This window comes from Centruroides sculpturatus, unplaced genomic scaffold (genome assembly GCF_000671375.1).
Source record: "Centruroides sculpturatus isolate CEXI.00-Female unplaced genomic scaffold, Cexi_2.0 scaffold399, whole genome shotgun sequence".
Taxonomy (NCBI): Eukaryota; Metazoa; Arthropoda; class Arachnida; order Scorpiones; family Buthidae; genus Centruroides; species Centruroides sculpturatus.
Window position 1 is genome coordinate 307,484 of NW_019384665.1, and position 20,371 is coordinate 327,854.

At 30.8% G+C, this 20,371-nt stretch overlaps 1 protein-coding gene across 1 annotated transcript in view; it reads right to left on the reverse strand.

Annotated features, from left to right (window-relative positions):
- Positions 1-20,371, reverse strand: part of LOC111626638 (COP9 signalosome complex subunit 4-like) — an 80,034-nt gene that overhangs the window by 53,233 nt on the left and 6,430 nt on the right. The window contains exons 2-3 of the mRNA XM_023370083.1: positions 18,256-18,335; positions 3,976-4,127 (exon numbers count right to left, since the gene is read on the reverse strand). Coding sequence (XP_023225851.1) covers positions 3,976-4,127; positions 18,256-18,335 — 232 coding nt within the window. The remainder of the gene's footprint in view (positions 1-3,975; positions 4,128-18,255; positions 18,336-20,371) is intronic.

Below are 20,371 nucleotides of genomic sequence, written 5' to 3' on the forward strand. Positions count from 1 at the left end.
CTCCAAGCCGAGGTCAAGAATGACTCAACGACCAGCCGATTGACTCAAACGGAGCCTGATTTGAGCCTCCCGTTTATCCGAAGCAGGGGCCAAAGCAGTGTGTTGGGGACGTTATGTTGCCCCTCAACTACCAGGATCCCCCTTTCCGGCATACGGGACACCACACACGGCAAACACGTGGGTGGGCGTTCAGATCCCAGGGATGGTAAAGAGGAATTACTAAACCATCTCTGGGAGGTCCCCTCACCACGGACAGGAACCCACATCGAGGGGTTTGCTATTTACTTTTTTTCATATTATAGGAAATAGTCATACAACTATGTAATAAAAATATTGTCACACATGTCTATACTGTATCATTATATAACATGTAAGGCTTTTATGTTATTGTCAATCTGCATTTATGTTAAATCCTACTCACCAATGTCGTAAAACTAACCTTAATTTTTTTGTGTAATTTTAACAGCACTGAAGAGGGGTTGGGAATATAAGCCAACCTGAAATGCATCTGAATTAGAAATTTTTAAATAAAACGTAACGTTTTCTAACCAATTGCTGTTCGTTCGTCTACCAATTATCTTTTTGGATTACAAAGATGCTACACACTGCATTTACAAAGATGCTACACACTGCACTGATGATACAGCAACCACGTCCTCTACATTAATAACCCAATAATAGTTTTGGAAATGAAAATTAGAGTGCAGGTGGGTTATTTGGTAGCATAATTAGTAATACAACTGCACAATGAATAGAAGTAATGAGTTGTAAGTAGAAGTCCTACTCCAGATCAATCACCTTTAGTACAGAATTACTTAGTTATTATGATTAGTCCAGCCAAAGAATAGACCAAAGAAATGTGGCCATATTTAGTCAATATCTAAATATATTAAACATAATTTTTTAAATAAACTATTAACTATAACAATACATTAAATGAAAATTTTATAAATCGATAAAATTTATACAAAATGTTTGGGTATGGAAAGCCCAAAGATTCTAATCAGCCAAAATATTTTTGTTTTGAGGATAGAACTGTAGTGGTGATCTTATATGAATTACAACATTTATACATTATCTCTTTGTACATATAATTGTGTTAGAAATTGTGTAGAACTGAATAAATGTTTGTCTGTGTTTTTGTCACATCAGTAATAAGATTTGTTTTACTGGCATTTTTGAAAAACAATTATAAGAAAATATTATTCAGTCAAATATTAAAATTTAATTAACTCCCCTCTGAAAGTACAGGCATTTCCACTTAACCTCAATAATCCATTTCTGATAATCTGATGTCATGAAGAGAAACAAATTTGAAGCCAATTTCTCATTATTTTAAATGGGAAAAATTATAATGCATTACGAAGTCAAAACAAACACCCCAACTAATTTCCAAAAGATAATAAAATGACTGTATAAAATTAACAAACTAACATATTAAGATTAAAATTTTTAACCCTCCGTAAGTCGCTAGGAATGGGGCCCTTACTTGAGTCGCATGGGTCTTACAGACCCAGTGTTTTTAATATGAAATAATTCAATTTTATCTATCGCGTAAAGANTTAAAACACTTTCTAATCACCAAACAGTTAACATAATCATATCAATATAATCATCACAATATTACTGGTGTAGAATTCAATAAATAAGTACGCAATTACCTATAACCAGCATTAATTCTCTTATAAACAAACGTTTTCTTCTGTCTTTAATGGTCATCATCAAGTTTCTATGCTTTGGAATGTTTGTAAAAGAACACATCTTCCAAAAATTTAAAAATTGCATGTCTTGAAGATACGTGCATGCTCAATGTAGCTCTTTAAAAAATGAGTCTTCAAACTGGCTTCCTATTTTAGAAATTTGATGTTTATATAAATTACTGTATAAAGATAAACTTGATGATGACCTATTTTACATCAAAATATGTCCTCCATGCAGCTGCCAGCGAGTCCATTTCTTTAAAATTGATGGCTGTTTCCCTCTTGAGCACTTTAAATATCTCCAGCTGTTCGAGATATTTTAGGCTGGCCTGGTTCTCACACCATCATAGTAATCGTGCATTATTAAAGTCCACTCTGATGTCGTTATCAATGGCATAAGAAGCCAATGCTGTAGCAGAGAGACCTTTTTGAATGGAGTACTGTATTTATGTTCCTTGATCCTTGTTTTAAGACAACGTGTGGTAGCACCAATACAGTAGACCCCCTATAAAATGGGTTCCTATAATTACGATTCCTATAAGACAGCAAAAAAATTGCAACGGTATCCGTAAAAAATGGTAAAAAACTCCTATAATTACGTAAAACGCGTCATCGGGTAGCCGAACTATTTTCCACCGTCAAGTGCCACGCTACGGAGAGATTACTATCGTCTGTACAGTATTATATATAAATTAGATACTGTACATATAATTATATATTAATTATATATAAATTAGGTACTGTATATATAATTATATATTAACTTAATTTATTGTAACTTTATTATAATTATATATTTTCCACCACCTGGCGCCACGCTACGGAGAGTTTAGGCAAACTATCGTCTGTACAGTATGTAAATTAGGTACTGTAAGTGTAATACAGTACTGTAATTTTATACATTTCTTGTGAAAGAAACGTTTCTTATTCAATGGCGATTAAAATTATTTATATTAATGATGTCTCCAAAGTTCAACGAAGTTTTCGCAGAAAAATAACATCAGAAATCGCGGCCGCAGTTTGCTGCGCTGTTCCGCGACGAAAACAAGCTTGAGCAATGGTGATATCGAATGGTGCAAACTCAGTAAGTAATCCTACAATTTTTTGTTTATAGCGTAGTTTATACGGATTATTCCCAAAAAAATATATACATATTTTGGAAATGTTGAGTCGGATTAGTCTAGAATCGATTAATTTTATGGAAGAAAACCTTTCAAACAGCCATAGTCCGTAAACTTCACACGTGTCAGGCTGTGATTCTTACAAAATTGATTCATAAAAAACGGAACGTATCTACCGTCTTATAGGGGATCGACTGTATTAGAAATAAAACTGCTTTTTCTGGAAACCAAAGTTTATTTGTGTATTAAATATTTTTTTCATTTGTAGTAAATTGCCAATGATGTTCTGTTTTTCAAACATTTGTATCTACAAACTAATAACAGCCTAAGATAGCAAGATATATTCGTTTTATACAAATGAACTTTGGTTTCTAGGAAGCAAACTTTATTTCTAATAATTTAACTTTCCACTTCTGTTCCATTTTTCAAATATCACTTTGTAATCGGTTCAAACATGGTTACTCTCTAAGAATGATCACATCCACAGATTCCAAAAATATTAGCCAATCAACAACTAGGTAAAATAAAGCTAGTACTTTTGAAATCTGTGGATGTGATCATTCCTAGCAATAACAGTGTTTGAATGTTTGAACTGGTTACAAATTGTTATTTCTAATAGTTGTTAAGTTATATAAGTATTGCACTTTTACAACTTAAATTCTATTAATTGAATAGTACTACAGTGAACCACAACTTAAATAACATTTGTGAATCCAATACAAAAAATCTAATTTAACATTAGAAATATTCTGACAAATGTTTTCAATCAATACTGATTTGTATTTCAATCAATAAATGATTTGTAGAACATAAATGACCTGAAGATGATCAGTATTGATCGAAAATGTTTGTCAGAATATTTCTACTGTTAAATTAAATTTTTGTACAGGATTTATAATGGTTATTTAAGGAAACATACACCAAATATACTTGGAACCAATAAAACTATTTAATAACATGGACATTTTCATCCATAACCTACAACTATCATCAGGTATAATGAGTACTGAACAGAACAACTTTAAGCAATCAAATAATGGTTTTGAGTATACTTAGTGTGATGTTCATTATATACAACCAGTTTTTGGAAGAAGGGAAAGGGTTATTTGTTATTTAAGCTGTGATTTACTGCACTTTTACAATTTAATAATTACCTGTTCTTCAAAAGAAACAACTCTTGGTTGTACTCTGTCCAGAGTAAAATGTGAAACTGTTTTCGAAATGTCATCAGTTAATCTAGTCAGATGATTGCCAACGTCAGTCAGTAACTGTCTAGAAATTACTAAACTCACATTTTCATTGACAACTAAAATAAAAATTAAATTTATTATTTTTACTTTTACTAATTTACTATTACTAATAATACTATTTTAACAAAAAAATCTCTTTATTACTTTTAATAAAAAAAAGTTTACTTATTGTGAATATACAAATTTGAATCAAATTTTAAGAATCAAATATGAATAACTTTAAACTAAACAATAAACTGTTAATCTACAGCTATTGACAATCATCAAATTGCCTCAATACACTTATTAATACACAGAATACATTCATTAATGTGACTCCATACATTCAGTATTCACTGAATGCTAAGCAAACATTTGGCCAATATTGAGTGGTGTGAATGATTTACTCATGATTGACAAATATTCAGTATTTGCCACTTCCCATTCCTGCCAATATACTATGCCAAATCAAAAAAGGACAAATCTCGGATAAACATTTGTAATTACTATAATGAACCAGTGAATAATCAATGTGTGCATAAGTGCTTGCTATATGACAAACACTTTGGCAAAAGGCAATTATTTGGCAATCAGTGAGCAGTGAATATGTGGAGTCACTTTTACATACATATATCAATACAACAAAGCATATGGTATTACAATTGATTATCTTCATCAAAATTTAATTTTGAGAATACTCAATTTAAATTAAAGCTTGAAAATTCAACTACATTCTTAAATAATATAATTTAGAATAAAATTTTACATTAAATATGATAAAATGAACAAAAATAATGCTCATTCATCTTAAATGTTTAAAATCATTAAAATGTTTACATGTTTTAAATTTTATTGATTTTTGAATTAAAATCTGCTTTTTTTAATACATGAAATATTAAACTTTTTAATTAATAAGATTATGAAATTTGTCCTTAAAGCAGACAATTAAGCTACCATCTTACTTGTTAGCACAAGCTTCTATAATTTAGTTAAAAATTACTTTATTTCTAACCAAAAAATATTCCAACTTTGATATGTTTAACTATTAACAAAATTAACAAGACAAATTAATTTTGGTGTATATATTTAAGGTAATTTTTTGATTAATTATTTAATTTTTATATACTCAAACTTAAGTTAACCTCATGTAATTATTGTTCATTTTATTTACAAAATATTTTATTTAATTTTTTTATTAAACTCAAAAGAGAATCTACAAACAACAATCAAATTATTTTTTGGTGAGATCACCTTCAGTGTAACAACTGTTGAAAAAATAAATTGATTAAATAATTATATATATACATGTTAACATTATCAGTTTCAGCAAGTCCTAATATGTACAATAAGTGAACAATACTGTATATATTTTGTACAGAACCATTTTTTATATTTTGTATTGAGATATATTTTGTAGAGAGAAGTTTGAACTGAACTATTTTTCTCAATAATTTTTCACATAGAAAAAATTAGAATGAATTATTTTCTCTTAAGAGTTTTACATCTGATGATAAATCTTTATTGAACTTTACCTAACTTAAATATAATTATTATTTTATCACTTTACATGTAAGAATAGTGCATTCTTTAATTTTTAAAATAATAAACTACATTCATAAATGTCAACGGGATGAAACCAAATATGCATAAAATCGTACTTACTAACCTTTACTGTCCAGTACTTCTTAACTATTTGTAAAAATAAACGTTTTCGGCCTCAGTCGAGGTCTGCTTCAGGTTAAAAGGACAATCGGATTCCATTCTTAGAATGAACGTTTAGTTTTAAAATATTCGAACTCATGCACGAATACAATTTTATGCAAAATACTGGTATTCAGATTAGAAGATTTGTAACCAAATATGCATCTGCATTTAAAAATGGCAGAATACTTTAACATATTTATTACATTTATTTCTATGGTAATTTCTCATTACATTATTATACAAGAACTTATATTTCTATATTATTGCATTGATTAAAAAAATGTGAAAAAACTTTCAGATCAAAGAATCTAAGATACAACACCTGTCTATATATGATAGACTTCACTATTGTACTCATTATAGGACTTGCCTAAATTGGTAACATTAAATAAGGTAAGACAACAATTAGAGTCAATGAAACCAGAATCAACACGTACCTGAACCAGTTACTGGTGTTGGAGAAAAGATAAATAAAAATCGTAAATGTTTTCTCCAACACCGGTAACTGGTTCAGGTACGTGTTGATTTCGTTTTGTGAATGTAGATGAAACCAGAATTTTATCTAACATTAAAAGGACATGTTGAAAGAGTTAAAAAATGTATAGTGTAAAGATTTACCAATTAATATTTAATTTGTATAATATTGTATGCTGTTATAGACCTTAACAACAGCTAGTGTAATACCAGCAATTTAAACTACTTTTTTGATAATGATAACTATAATCTAACTCTGATTACAACAATCAAAGTCTACTGTATTTCATATCAAATAATCAAAGCTTGAAAATATTCTAGCACACATTACTTGAAACAATAGCTATTATAATGAATTGTTGCCCTCTTGAGCATATTCACTCAGTTCATTTGTGTGGCTTTCAGTTCATTTCAGCTTAAGTCTATATTTTATCTCAAAACATTTTTATCAGTTTTTACAGCACTATCTGTCATTCGATTTGACTTAAGATATATTGAACTACTTAAATTATGCCTAATCCCCATTCATTTACAAACTGTAATATTTGTAAGAACTATATAGCATGGGTGATCTAGCTACTGTGATTAAATTAATTAACTTAATTAAAAAGTAGCTTAAAGTTATCAAAAATGTTTGTTTGTTTTTAATTACATTCTCACAAATTTTTCTTGGAGTTTTGATTCTATTAGTGTTTACATAATTAATGCACCTTTAACAGTGGTTTTTGATTTATTGAAATTTATCACTGAAAATGCATACAAGCATTTTCAATGATGCACTCACAGCAGCATTTCTCTTCAGATTCTCAAATTATTCTGATGGCAATAATTTATAAAAGTTTAGTGGGTCAGTGTCCTTAAATTTTTGTCAGTTTTGTGAGAATCTGATATTTGTAAATCAGTACATTCCAGATGGAAGTCTTCAGAACTGCATCATCATGTACAGTATAATATATGGATTTCCAAACAGCTCAAAAATAACATTATGATTTTCAGATTCTGTGAATCTCTGATCAAAAGAATTTTGAGGTATTCCAATTTAATGAGTACAGTTCATTTTCATTTCTGAAACTTGTTTTTTATCCTATTTCAACAAAGAAAATGAGCAAAGTTTTGACTATCATAGTACTTGCTTCATTGACTTACTTTGACTTTCAAGTTGTAAGATAAAATTTTATTTTAAAGTCAGACTAATATTAGTTACTTGGAAAATAAATTAGTTTTTTCACAGCAACTTAGTTTATTTATATGACCATTTATATCAACAAGAAGTGCCAAGTCACATTGAAAACTACACTGCTCCAACAGCCTTATTGGTTTATCATTTTTTTATAGGAATGAAATTACTTCATCAAATACATCTCAAACCTTTTTAGTGCATCACTACAATTGAGCCAATGCACTTCTTCAATGAGGTTAATTTGTAGAGTTGTGGACAAGAGTAGATGACTTGCAACTTGCCTTCCAGATAGTCCAGGAGAGATAATGGGTTCCTTGTTCCCTCCAGATGAAATGATGATGAGAGTCAAACTGTAAACAGAATATGACTCCAATTATCTTGTCGCAATGAATGATTCTGTCTACAGAAGTTCATACAATGGCTTCTGTGAGAGGAGATAAGAGATATACAAACCACAGGTCTTCTGGCATATAGGCATACATCATGAAGTCTACAGTATACAGTTTGTCTTGACACATTTATCCCAGTGGCTGCAGAGAGCTCTGAAGACAGTGCCTGGCAGTATATGTTCTATGATATCTCATGATTAAAGCTAAATAAGTCTTCCCTTGGCACTGTGGTCCTGGGGCAACCTGACTAGGTCTTCTTAAAACACCAGTCTCACTGAACTGTCACCACAACCAAGAAACCCTAGGACGGATATTCAATGCCCTCACAACTCAAGCATAGAGTAAGCAATCACATGCAATAAAAACCTTTTTGCACTCACTGAGAATGAGAAAAACCCATCATATTGTAAGTTTTGTTTATATAGACAATTTATTTTGTATATTTGTTGTGTTTCTACTTCCCAATAGGCAAATTTAAAAATGCATTATGTTCCTTAACTTACCTTGTACATACACAAAAACATTTGTAATATTTTATTTGGTTATCTTGATAATATATCTAAAATTAAAGTCTTCTAACCTGATTACCGGTGTTAATGAACACTCCCACTCAACGAACATTTATCTCCGGTAATGCTCAATTTTTGGGAACAAATGTTTTCAGCCTCACCTGAGGTCTGCTTCAGGTTAATTGAAAAAGGATTCCTAACTTAGAACAACTTTCCTTGAAACAACTTTGGAATATTTTATTGTCCCTTAATAAATTTTCCAAACTTTATAAAAAATTAATAAACTGGAAAAACAGTTTCAGAAATTAGAAATTGTTTTGTTAGGTGATCAAAATTATTAAAATGAAAAATGATAGATAAATAACTTCATATTAATTCAAATGGTGTTATCATTTTTGGTTCTTTATCATTTTTTTCATCAGTTCATTAACACCTTTTCTCAAATTGAAAGTGTAAATTGTGAGATAGAGAGTTAAAATATTTCAAAAAATTTTATCAACATTAGATTATTAAGAGTATTAGATTTTTCTCTCTAACTTATAATACTATATAATTAATATAGCAGTTTTAAAATCTAAAAGTATTTAAAAATTTAATAATAACAATTGATATCGTTGTATGCTTGTATATTTTGTGTGCTATAATTATGGGAAAATTTTGTATATGTTTGGATGAAATTTTAGATCCTGAAAATATTCTTCATCCCTTTTCATAAGTTGCATTGTACCACAATATTTCTTGCTGCCTGCAGACAGCTTTACTTAGTCAGTCATACTGTCACCAAACAAAATCAACAAGGCAACCAAGGAAACAAATTTCCTGCCTTTCCATGACTTTTTCTGAAAAGTCAGGAATTTTGTTAGTGTTCAGAAAAGAACACTAACAAAATTCCTGACTTTTCAGATGCCTAGGAACCCTGCATATACTGCACTTCACTTGCAGGTTGGTACAAGTTTGTTTTGTGTTATTTTGTTTAACTAAACTAAATTTCTTTGGCCCAATGCATGAAACCCATAACCCACAGGTGTATTAAATTTAATAAAATGAGAATAAAGTTAATGAACTATACAAAGTAACTACACTTGCGTGTTGTGGCATTACCAATAGCAACTTTTAGAGAATAAATGTGTTTGCTAGCACTTTCAATAGCATAAAGCTACTGTCATCAGGCAAATATCAAATACAACTGCTAACCAAAAATTAAGCTTTCAAACTACTTTATGAAAATTAAATAAAGTGAGTATCAGAAATAGTAGATCATCAATGTAAGCTAAAAAATGCATGAACAAGATTATCATCCACTCTGGACCCAAACAAAATTACTCAAATGGTGCAACAATCAGAAAGATTTATTTATTTGGGAGAAACTCTACATATCTACTATAGCACCGTGCAACACACCAATACTTGAAATATCACAATTATGGATAACATTATTCAAGCAACTCAATCTACAATTTTAATTCCTTTTTGCTTAATCAAAATTTGCATCTTGCTTTTGCTCACTACTTATATTTGGGAAAATTACATCATTTGTATTGCCGTTTTTAATTTTAGAACATTGCTCAATTTAAATTCATTTTGATATTCCATCCACACGCTTTATTTAATTTTCATAAAGCAGTTCAAAAGCTTAATTTTTGGTTAGCAGTTGTATTTGATATTCGCTTGATGACAATAGCATTATGCTATTGAAAGTGCTAGCGAACACATTTATTCTCTAAAAGTTGCAATTGGTAACGCCACAACACACAAGTGTTGTGGCATTACCAATAGTACCTATGTAGTGACTAGTAACGCCTATGTAGTACTGGTCTTGCTCAATCCTATTGTCCTTACGTGATATTTCATATATACCTGGAATGTGCATTGAATTGATGGAATCTTTGTCATTCCACAGTAGTCCATATATAGTGGAGTAATTTTCTTCCCGGTAACTATTCCTATCTTTTTGTATATACTGTGTAAAGGTGCCATATATTCAACTACTGTGCACTCAACCTATGCATCCCTTCCTTGAACATCTTTCTTATCTAGCTTATGCTTCTTGATCATATTCTCTATTGTTTGAGGTTTGAATCTGAAATGTTGTCTGCTAGCTTTAACATATTCCAGCTCTCATATTCTATCTCATGCTTGTATAATGCATGCGGACTCAGCTGATGAGATGGAATGCTGCCAGTTTACAGTTTATCGGATAGTGGGACATCTCTGGTACAAAAAGTGGATTGTAAGTTGGTTTTCTATAAACATCTGTGGCTATAGTCCCTCCCTTTAGTGTGAGCAAAACATTCAGGAAGTGTGCATGTGTGGCACTTTCTTGCTCTAATTTTATTTTCAATCTGTATGGGTTAACATTGATATCATTGATGAATTGTTGGATATTGGACTGTCATCTCCATATTACTAATACATTGTCTATGTATCTTGCATGTAGGGCAATGTTTTCATCATATTTAGATAATGCCAGTTTCCAAATATCTGACTATCATCTCACAGTGTGTCCTGGAGAGGGGACTTTCCATGAGGGCCCCTCTGTTTTGTATGTTCCTATTGCTGTTGAATGCAAAAAACAAAGAACATATTGCCATGTACACTAATTCTAGTATTTCAGCATGCAATTTCACCAAACAGCTCAGCTTTCTCAGAAGAAAATCCCTTAAGTGGCAGAAACAGGGCTCTGATTTGATTGAAGGGTACATTGCTTGGAAGTCGAGAACTGTAATATACACTCCTTCATACAGTTTTACTTGTTGGAGTTTCTGGATGAGTTCTAACAGTTATGTAATACTATAATATGGTGAGGCAGATGGTTGGTTACAAAGGTGTTGATTGACACATCTAACTGACCAAGCTGGGAAGGTGGAAAGGGTCTCTGTAACCTTTAACCTCTACCTAAGTTCATTGTATGCAAAAATTGCTAAGAAGCATGCTGTTTGTATAACTTTTGAGAAATGTCTGTCTATTTTCACCATCCTTCGTAATAGGAAGGTACCTCCAATCCTATCAGACTACATGGCATATACAGTGTCTCTATCAGGGTTACCAGATGCGACAGGAATCTTATGTACAGTACATTGGGTCCACTAAATGTTCTATGAGAAGCAGAATACAAAAACATATCTTGGGCATGCAATATGCTAGAACTTTCACAGCCCTCTCTACATATACAGTGGATGTGGAAATTATGGCAGACTTCATGTGAGCCAAACTCCTCACAACATGCCTCATGGAACATTTCAGATGATTGGAGAACATAGAAATCGTTAAAGCTAACTTTGCATCGTCTTGTATTAATTTTAAAGAGGAAATGATGCCGTCAATGGCCTGGCATATATGATGATATGATGATATAGTTACTGCTTGAATTTTCATTATGTGCAGAACAATGTATGCACAGCTTTAAATTTTTTATACTTATAGTTTGAATTTATGTTTCTTTTTAAAAAGCTTTTATGTTTCAAACGAAATTCCATCGAGTAATCATTGTAACACCTGAAGAACTCAGGAGTTAGAAAATGTTTGTCCAAAGATAGTTTTTTTGTTTTCTTCACACCAGTTATTGGTTCTTATCTTTCATAACCTTAACTTAAGGAAGGGTGAGCAGCCTCACCCTTCCTTAAGTTAAGGTTATGTTCATTCTCTAGCTGTTTTTTTTCTTCCACTGTATTAATTGCCTGAACCTTAATCTTATATTCATCACATCTTGCATGCATCTAAGCTAGGGTAGCCAAAATGCAAGTTAAACTCTATGGTGAAAATATCAGAAAATTTATTGAAGAATTTTGGTTCTGCTGCTGCTGTTGTGCAATTCTCAATATAAAGGCTATATTCTTTCTGCTAATTTAATTCCAGAAGAAGGTATTGTCTATTTGGGTTGTCTCTGCATGTGTAGTGACTTCTGTATTTTTTTAATTTTGTTGATGAATGCTCTCAAAATATCTTTTTTATTTTCAGGAATCCTGTCAGACCTTTTATAGCATTTTCCACATTATCAAGGTCTTTAATAAATCATCAAAATTTAACTTATTTGCAGCTCTGCAAACAACAGTGCTTGCTATTCACCCTTTCTGCTGGGATTGTAGCTTACAAGAATCATGTATAGAAATGTGATACTGTAAACCTCAGTCTAAATGTGTTTGACTGACAGATGTCAGCATCTGTCAGTCAACTTGGCCTGTATACACAATCACTGATTTTGTAAAGGAAGATGATGTGAAAACACGTTCATAAATGAAAAAAACATACAACTTGAAAAAATGTGGGTTACAGGTTTCATGCACTAGTCTACAGATTTACAGAAATGCTCTATGAGGTATTACTGGTAGTCCACAAAGCATATCAGTCATTGAGGCACAAATCTTGTACAGTAATACCCTGAACTTACGCGATAGGTGGGACCGAGCGGTAACTGTGTAAGTCGGGGTATAATTTCGCATATAAATACAAACAAATAATTTTTAATTGGGGCCGGAGACTAAAGAAAACAATAATTTAGAAAAACACGTTTAATAAAATCTTAGATAATACATATGTATAACAAATTAGGCCTATATTATTTTACAATTTTTCACATTTACTCAATTATTACGCCATAATTTTAACATTGTTTCCATCTCGGCGATGACGTTTACGTTTACCGTGACGTTTACGAATGATGTTCGAATTTAAAGATTGAGCATTTTTCACAGCTTCAAGAATGTTTTCTTTGCCTTTTATAATTTTTTCGACCGACAATTCCGGTAGATCAAACTTCTTTGCCAATTCACAAATTTTCATTTTTGTATCGAAGTCTTTAATAATGAGTTAAATGCGTTAGTAACGAATCGTTCGAAAAGTCTAACGAAATAGGAATAACGATGACATCATTTTCGTTTAACTCGTTCGACTTTACGAACGTACCTGATGTTAACTTTACATTCCAAAGATAAAGTTTTTCTTTTCTTGTTTGATGCAGAAGAATTAGTTCTACTTCGTTTGGATGACATAGTAGAGTATCTCGAGTCTCCATAGATACAACAAACACAGAAATAAATAACGCAAAATAAATTGTAGCTATGTGTCGATTCCACGCTACACGTCCGAACATATAAGCCGAACAATAGTGTGGGGGGAGTGAGTAATCGAGGGTTGCGTGGCGCTCGAACAAAAGACGAATCAACGAGATTTGAAAATCGCGTAACTCCGGATTTGCGTAAGTCGGGGTAGCGTAAGTCGAGGTATTACTGTACTCTGAAGCATCAGGGAAAATTTTTAACAACTAACACAAGTGGTACCTCATAGCAGTTAATGTGTTAACATACTTTTTAACAGGCAGTTCCACCTTTCCATTGAACCGTTCCTTTACAGATGGTCAAGGGTGGAGAACCTAATGTTCACTCCTAAATTCTCTAGCATGATTTTAACTTTGAAGTAAAATTAGTTTTTTTGATCAAAACAAAAATCAAGCATAGTAGGTTTGTAAGCACAAACACACTTGACTTAGCACAACATGTCACAACACTCTAATCCTTATCTACAAAGATAAAGATCAGAGTTATACAACTCCAGTCAGTACATGACTATCATAAAGCATATTTATGCCCTCTACTTGATGGGGGTTTGGAAAGACCAATTACAACTATATTGATGATCTGAAAAGTGATCTCCAGACAAGTTAAGTCTAATAGGTATCAAGTCATCAACACAAGGCCTGGATGAAATTAGCATCACTGACAACTCTGGCAATGGCATTGGTTATCAGCTACCATCTTTGGCCAGTAGAAACCTTCCTCTATCCTGAGTAATTTTTCAACTGCCCAAATATCCTTCCCAAGAAGATTCAATGAGATAAAATTCTAACACTTTCCTGTGCTTGAGTTCTAGCAAAATTAATTGCTTAATTGTGTGTCTAAATAAGCAATTGAAGTGATACTAGCAGACCATATTCTCATCTTACATTCCTTTTATTTCTCATGGTCCAAGGTTTCTCTTAGCAATTAGTTCTTCATCTGGTCTTGTATACATACAATTTCCTTATACACATAATCCATATCTCAACTACAGGAACAACTAATTCAAATTTTGGTCTCTGCCATATTTAAAGTCCTAAGTATCTTCCTCAGTCAATGAATAATAGGTGTCAGTTTGTCATCTAACAAGCCTACTTTAGTGTTGCACTTTCAGGGAATGGAAACATGACAAGGTATTTGGCCACCAACCTCAGAACAAACTAAATCAACAGTATAAAAATGTAAATCACTTTGTTTTCTGGGACATGTTAGACTTAACCCTTACAGTAGTCAGTCCCAAATATGTTGAGCCCCATCATTTACCACTGATGGTGGGCCTGATGGAAATCTGTAATGAGCATGAAAAATGGTCTTATCAGTGCCCACATGGCAGGGCAGAGAAAATAATAAAAGTGTACCAGAATTTTTTAAAGTTTTTATTCTAGAAAAGTTTAAATTGGATTCATATATTTTCTTAACTAAGTGCAGTTTCTATTATTATTTTTATATTCACTATGTATTTGCCATTTTACACGCAATTGAATGAATGTATTATGAATTATTTTATGTAGGTAACATCTGTGATATTTACTTTAACCGGATCGAAAAAATGACGCCAGATTTACATCCAATATGCGATTTAGAAGCTGACGGAAGCATAATTGAGTGGGTATTTTAATTAATAATAAACATGGTATAATCTCTTATTGTAATCACTGTGCAATTGACAAACTGATAATAATAACTGACCGATAACATTATGAGACTGAGTAAAAAAGACTACAATTATCTAAAACATTGGTTTTATTGACTTTGATATTAAAACGACATATTAAAATCACTGTGCAATTGACAAACTAATAATAATAACTGACCGATAACATTATGAGACTGAGTAAAAAAGACTACAATTATCTAAAACATTGGTTTTATTGACTTTGATATTAAAACGACATATTAAAAAAATTAAAATTATATAAATATTTATTAATCTATCTATATACAGTGGTGCCTCGTATAACGTACGCCTCGAATAACGGACGCTGCGAATAACGGACTTTCTGTTTGGCCGTTACGTCACTCGAGCAACGGACTGGTTGCGGACAACGGACTTTCCGTTCGGCAGTTACGTGATGCAACCAATGGACTTTCTACGAACAAGTGCGAATGATGTTTCCACTCTTTTGCCGTTTCCAATGACAATATGTTATTTTTATAGTATATTAGTGTTATTAGAATATATTATCAGTATATCTGAAGTACAGAGCGTTGGATTAGGCTTGCTTCCTTGTTTATTAGGTACATCAACACAGTGCAGGGTATTTACATTTATTCAAGTGTTGTGCAAATCNAATTGGGCAGTGTTCTGTTTACTGATGAGTCCAGACACAATTTATAGAATCATTCTTGTCAGATTGAAATCTGAAAAAATGAAAAACCTGATATAAACTTCTTAAAGTCAATATGCAGCAATCTTTAACATAAAGAGAGAAATATATCCTTTTAAATTAATTATGTATAGACTGTCTAGTATACACAGTGCTATGTGGCTTAAAATTTCTTCAAATACTTACTACCCATCACACAACTTTGACGTATCGCAATACAACTACTACTGGAAAAGTTTAGAAGGCCGAACTTAGCCTTTGAAGAGAAGAAGGGTGGGATGAAAAGGTAAAAACAGGGTAAGAAAGATAGGAAAGTGTGAAATGAGATCTCATGAGAAGCTAGCACCGAGCCCCATTTATTGAAACCAAATAAAAACAGAAAATACAACGAGTGGGTCGTAGCCCAAGTTATACAATGAGTATGACATTACAGTAATATACAGTATACAGTAATGAAATTAACAACACAATAATACAAGAACAGTTACATCAAAAGAACAATGTATGTACATGCAATTAACAAAACCTGGGCCCAACAAAAGACCATGGGTGGGTAACAAAAAAAAGGTATTTAAAGAATATATAATAGTGAGAACATACAGGTTAATACAATACTTAAAGTTTTAAAGAACTTGGCAGAGAACAAAAAGAATTATCAAAACAATTGGTATAACAAACTTAGGATCAAATTGAAAAGTTATGGTTTGTCTTATTTACTATTTAGCAGTACAGAAACAGACTAGAATTACGGAATTTTTTTATTGGTGGAAAATATGCATAATAATTCAATTGATCATGAGATGAAAAATTTACAGAAGTCAAAATTTCACTCATGGTATATAGTTAATTTAAATTTTCCTTCAGCAAATAATTATATTCATTATAAAATACCATTTGGGATGAAAAGATTTTATATGCAGATCAGACTAAACAGTTTTTATATTATAGTTGAAGGGAATTATTTGGATATCAGGAATAAACAATGTAGGCTGTGTAATGACCAAATTTCTGTATATCATATNTAATTATATTCATTATAAAATACCATTTGGGATGAAAAGATTTTATATGCAGATCAGACTAAACAGTTTTTATATTATAGTTGAAGGGAATTATTGGGTATCAGGAATAAACAATGTAGGCTATGTAATGACCAAATTTCTGTATATCATATAATTAGTTTGTGCAAGGGTTGTTCCAAACTTAGAGAACAGACTACTATTTCCACCTTGTCAGCCATCAAATCTATGCAAGAATTCTACCAAAAAATATTTCAGATGGTTCGAATTATGATTACCAGAATATATCAGTTCTTTATTAAATATATTAAAACGGTTGAGAGCCTTAATGAATGATTTATAAACTTACTTTTATTCTTGTTCTTACTTCTATCAAATATTATGTCACTTGATTAAATGTATGAATAGAAGATAATTTACATAATAATTATTTATTTGTCGGAAGATATATTATATATTCACTAATATTTGTAATCCAATGTACCCCTTGTAACTGGAATTTTTCCCAAATTACGCTAATAAACTTGAATTGAATTGAATTGAATATTTATAAATAATATGTAGCCCAAAAAGTAACCAATGTGCCAACTGATATTTTTTACATCAAACTAATTAAAGGGTACCAAATTTGACGCAAAGTAGCTGAATCTTGCAACGCTGGAAAGAATACTAAATAAAGCTGGTCTTGAGACTCAAAGGGATAATTATAGATCCAAATGCAGGGAAACGAGAAAGAGGACTAAAGATAAAGAAGTGAGGAAGATTGGAAAATTAAGGGTCCATATAGCATAACAGGAGGTCTATTTAACTTGTCTCATTACTTTTTATCTTTAGGTCTTTTTCTCCTTTCCCCGAATTTGAGTCTATACTCCTTTGAGAGACAACTCCAGCCTTATTTAGTGTACTTTCCTCATTCACACATTTCTAAGTATTTGAAAATATTTCTTTTCCACTCAAAAATAAAATATGTATAAAGGTTTATGGCTTTGTGAAACTTCTTTTTTGAATTTATGCCGTTGAAATAAATAAATAATTTAAAAAATTGTCGGTTTTGTGTACACATTTATTGGGCCGCATTCAAACTTCCTTTGGGCCGCATGCGGCCCGCGGGTTGGATACCCCTGGTTTAGAACCTCATTTGAATTCTTTTTACTGCTCACATAACTAAAGAGAGCCTATGAAGTGGCTGAAAACATTTTTTTTTTTAAGAAAATAATTCCCAGAAAATTTCAAAATATTTCTTATCTTGAGTTTCACAGAAAACATTTCAAGAATTTTATTTTAAATACTAGCTGCAAGGACCCGCTTCGCTGGGTTTTTATTTGTTCGTACATTTGTATGTAATATAGTTTTTTATATATATAAAAGACTGTTTTTCTAAGTAATCTAGAATCTAGNATAAGAAAAATAATAAAAGTAGTGAAAATATGAGTAGTGAAGTAGTGAAGTATATGAACGGAAGTGAAGATTTGTTGATTTCCATCCATGATGTAACATTCTCAAATTACCATATTCTGATTTCATTCTGAAATATTTTAAACAATATACTCACTTGCTTCTACAAATGCCTTAAGACCTTCAATAAGTTCTTCTCCTTTGCATTTTATTATATTATCTAGAACACTTCTATATCTAAAAACAAAAAAGATAAATAATCATTACTAATAAAAGAAATCAAAATATTCAAATATTAAATCAATTTACACTACAAACTAGATATCATAAACCAATTTTGTTTTTTTACTGAAGTAAATTAAATATAAAAAAACTCATATCAACCTTTATTATATATAATAAATTTTACTAAAATATGGTCAATTTAAAAATTTTATGCTTATTAATAGGCTATTGTACTTCTATGGCATCATGGTTTAAAATTAACATTATAATTTAAAATAAATTGTTGTTTAATTGTTTTAATACATTGATTTTTTCCCATGATTAAAACTTTTAATCATAACATAAAATTCAATTTAGTATACAATACAATATATAAAAAATTTACATCATATTAGAGTTATTATTGAAAGGATTCAACTTTTAAAAGAAAAACTGAATTTCCCATTGCTGATAACAATTGAGTATCAGTCAGATGGTTAAAGTTACCAGATTCTTAAAAGAACATGTAAACATTTCAGATCCTCCTGTCTTGTGTTTTTGTATAAATTACTAATAGTATTGGAATATCAAATCCATACTTGTACTTGGTTTTGGCCTCTATCTCTGTGGATAATCATTTCCCTGTATTGTTTACTATGTATTAGGGAATCTGACCTAGGAATTCCCAAAGAAAAATTCATCAAAACCATTCACAGAAGCTGGAAACAAGATAAGTAATAATTACCTAGTGCTTTAACACTTCTGCAATTACTTTCTTAAAAAAACAAATGTTTTCGGCCTCTTCATTAGTCCTCTTCAGGTATAAGAGCAGAAAAAATAATTTGAATGAACTTCCAAAAGTTCAATGGAATGTTTAGAACAGGGGTGTCCAACCTTTTTGTTTCTCTGGGCCACATTGGAAAAAGTCATGGCGTTTTGGGCCACAAGTATATTTTGCTCTAATCCTTAAATATATAAGTATTTTTAAATATTAACATGTCTAGATTATAGTAATAAGTATTAAAAGTTTACCATAAAAAAGAAAATTTTTAAAAATTACTTTTACAGACACTAAATTTTTATTTAGAAATAGATAAATTCATTTATTATATAGGAGATAAACAAAAATTTATTTGAAAAACACAAATATTTGTTTTATTTGGGTCTCTAATTAATTTAATAAAAAAACGACGAAACATCATTTTAAAGTGCATTTTTATTCAACTAATATATTTATAAATAATATATAATAGTGAGAACATACAGGTTAATACAATACTTAAAGTTTTAAAGAACTTGGCAGAGAACAAAAAGAATTATCAAAACAATTGGTATAACAAACTTAGGATCAAATTGAAAAGTTATGGTTTGTCTTATTTACTATTTAGCAGTACAGAAACAGACTAGAATTACGGAATTTTTTTATTGGTGGAAAATATGCATAATAATTCAATTGATCATGAGATGAAAAATTTACAGAAGTCAAAATTTCACTCATGGTATATAGTTAATTTAAATTTTCCTTCAGCAAATAATTATATTCATTATAAAATACCATTTGGGATGAAAAGATTTTATATGCAGATCAGACTAAACAGTTTTTATATTATAGTTGAAGGGAATTATTGGGTATCAGGAATAAACAATGTAGGCTATGTAATGACCAAATTTCTGTATATCATATAATTAGTTTGTGCAAGGGTTGTTCCAAACTTAGAGAACAGACTACTATTTCCACCTTGTCAGCCATCAAATCTATGCAAGAATTCTACCAAAAAATATTTCAGATGGTTCGAATTATGATTACCAGAATATATCAGTTCTTTATTAAATATATTAAAACGGTTGAGAGCCTTAATGAATGATTTATAAACTTACTTTTATTCTTGTTCTTACTTCTATCGAATATTATGTCACTTGATTAAATGTATGAATAGAAGATAATTTACATAATAATTATTTATTTGTCGGAAGATATATTATATATTCACTAATATTTGTAACCCAATGTACCCCTTGTAACTGGAATTTTTTCCAAATTACGCTAATAAACTTGAATTGAATTGAAT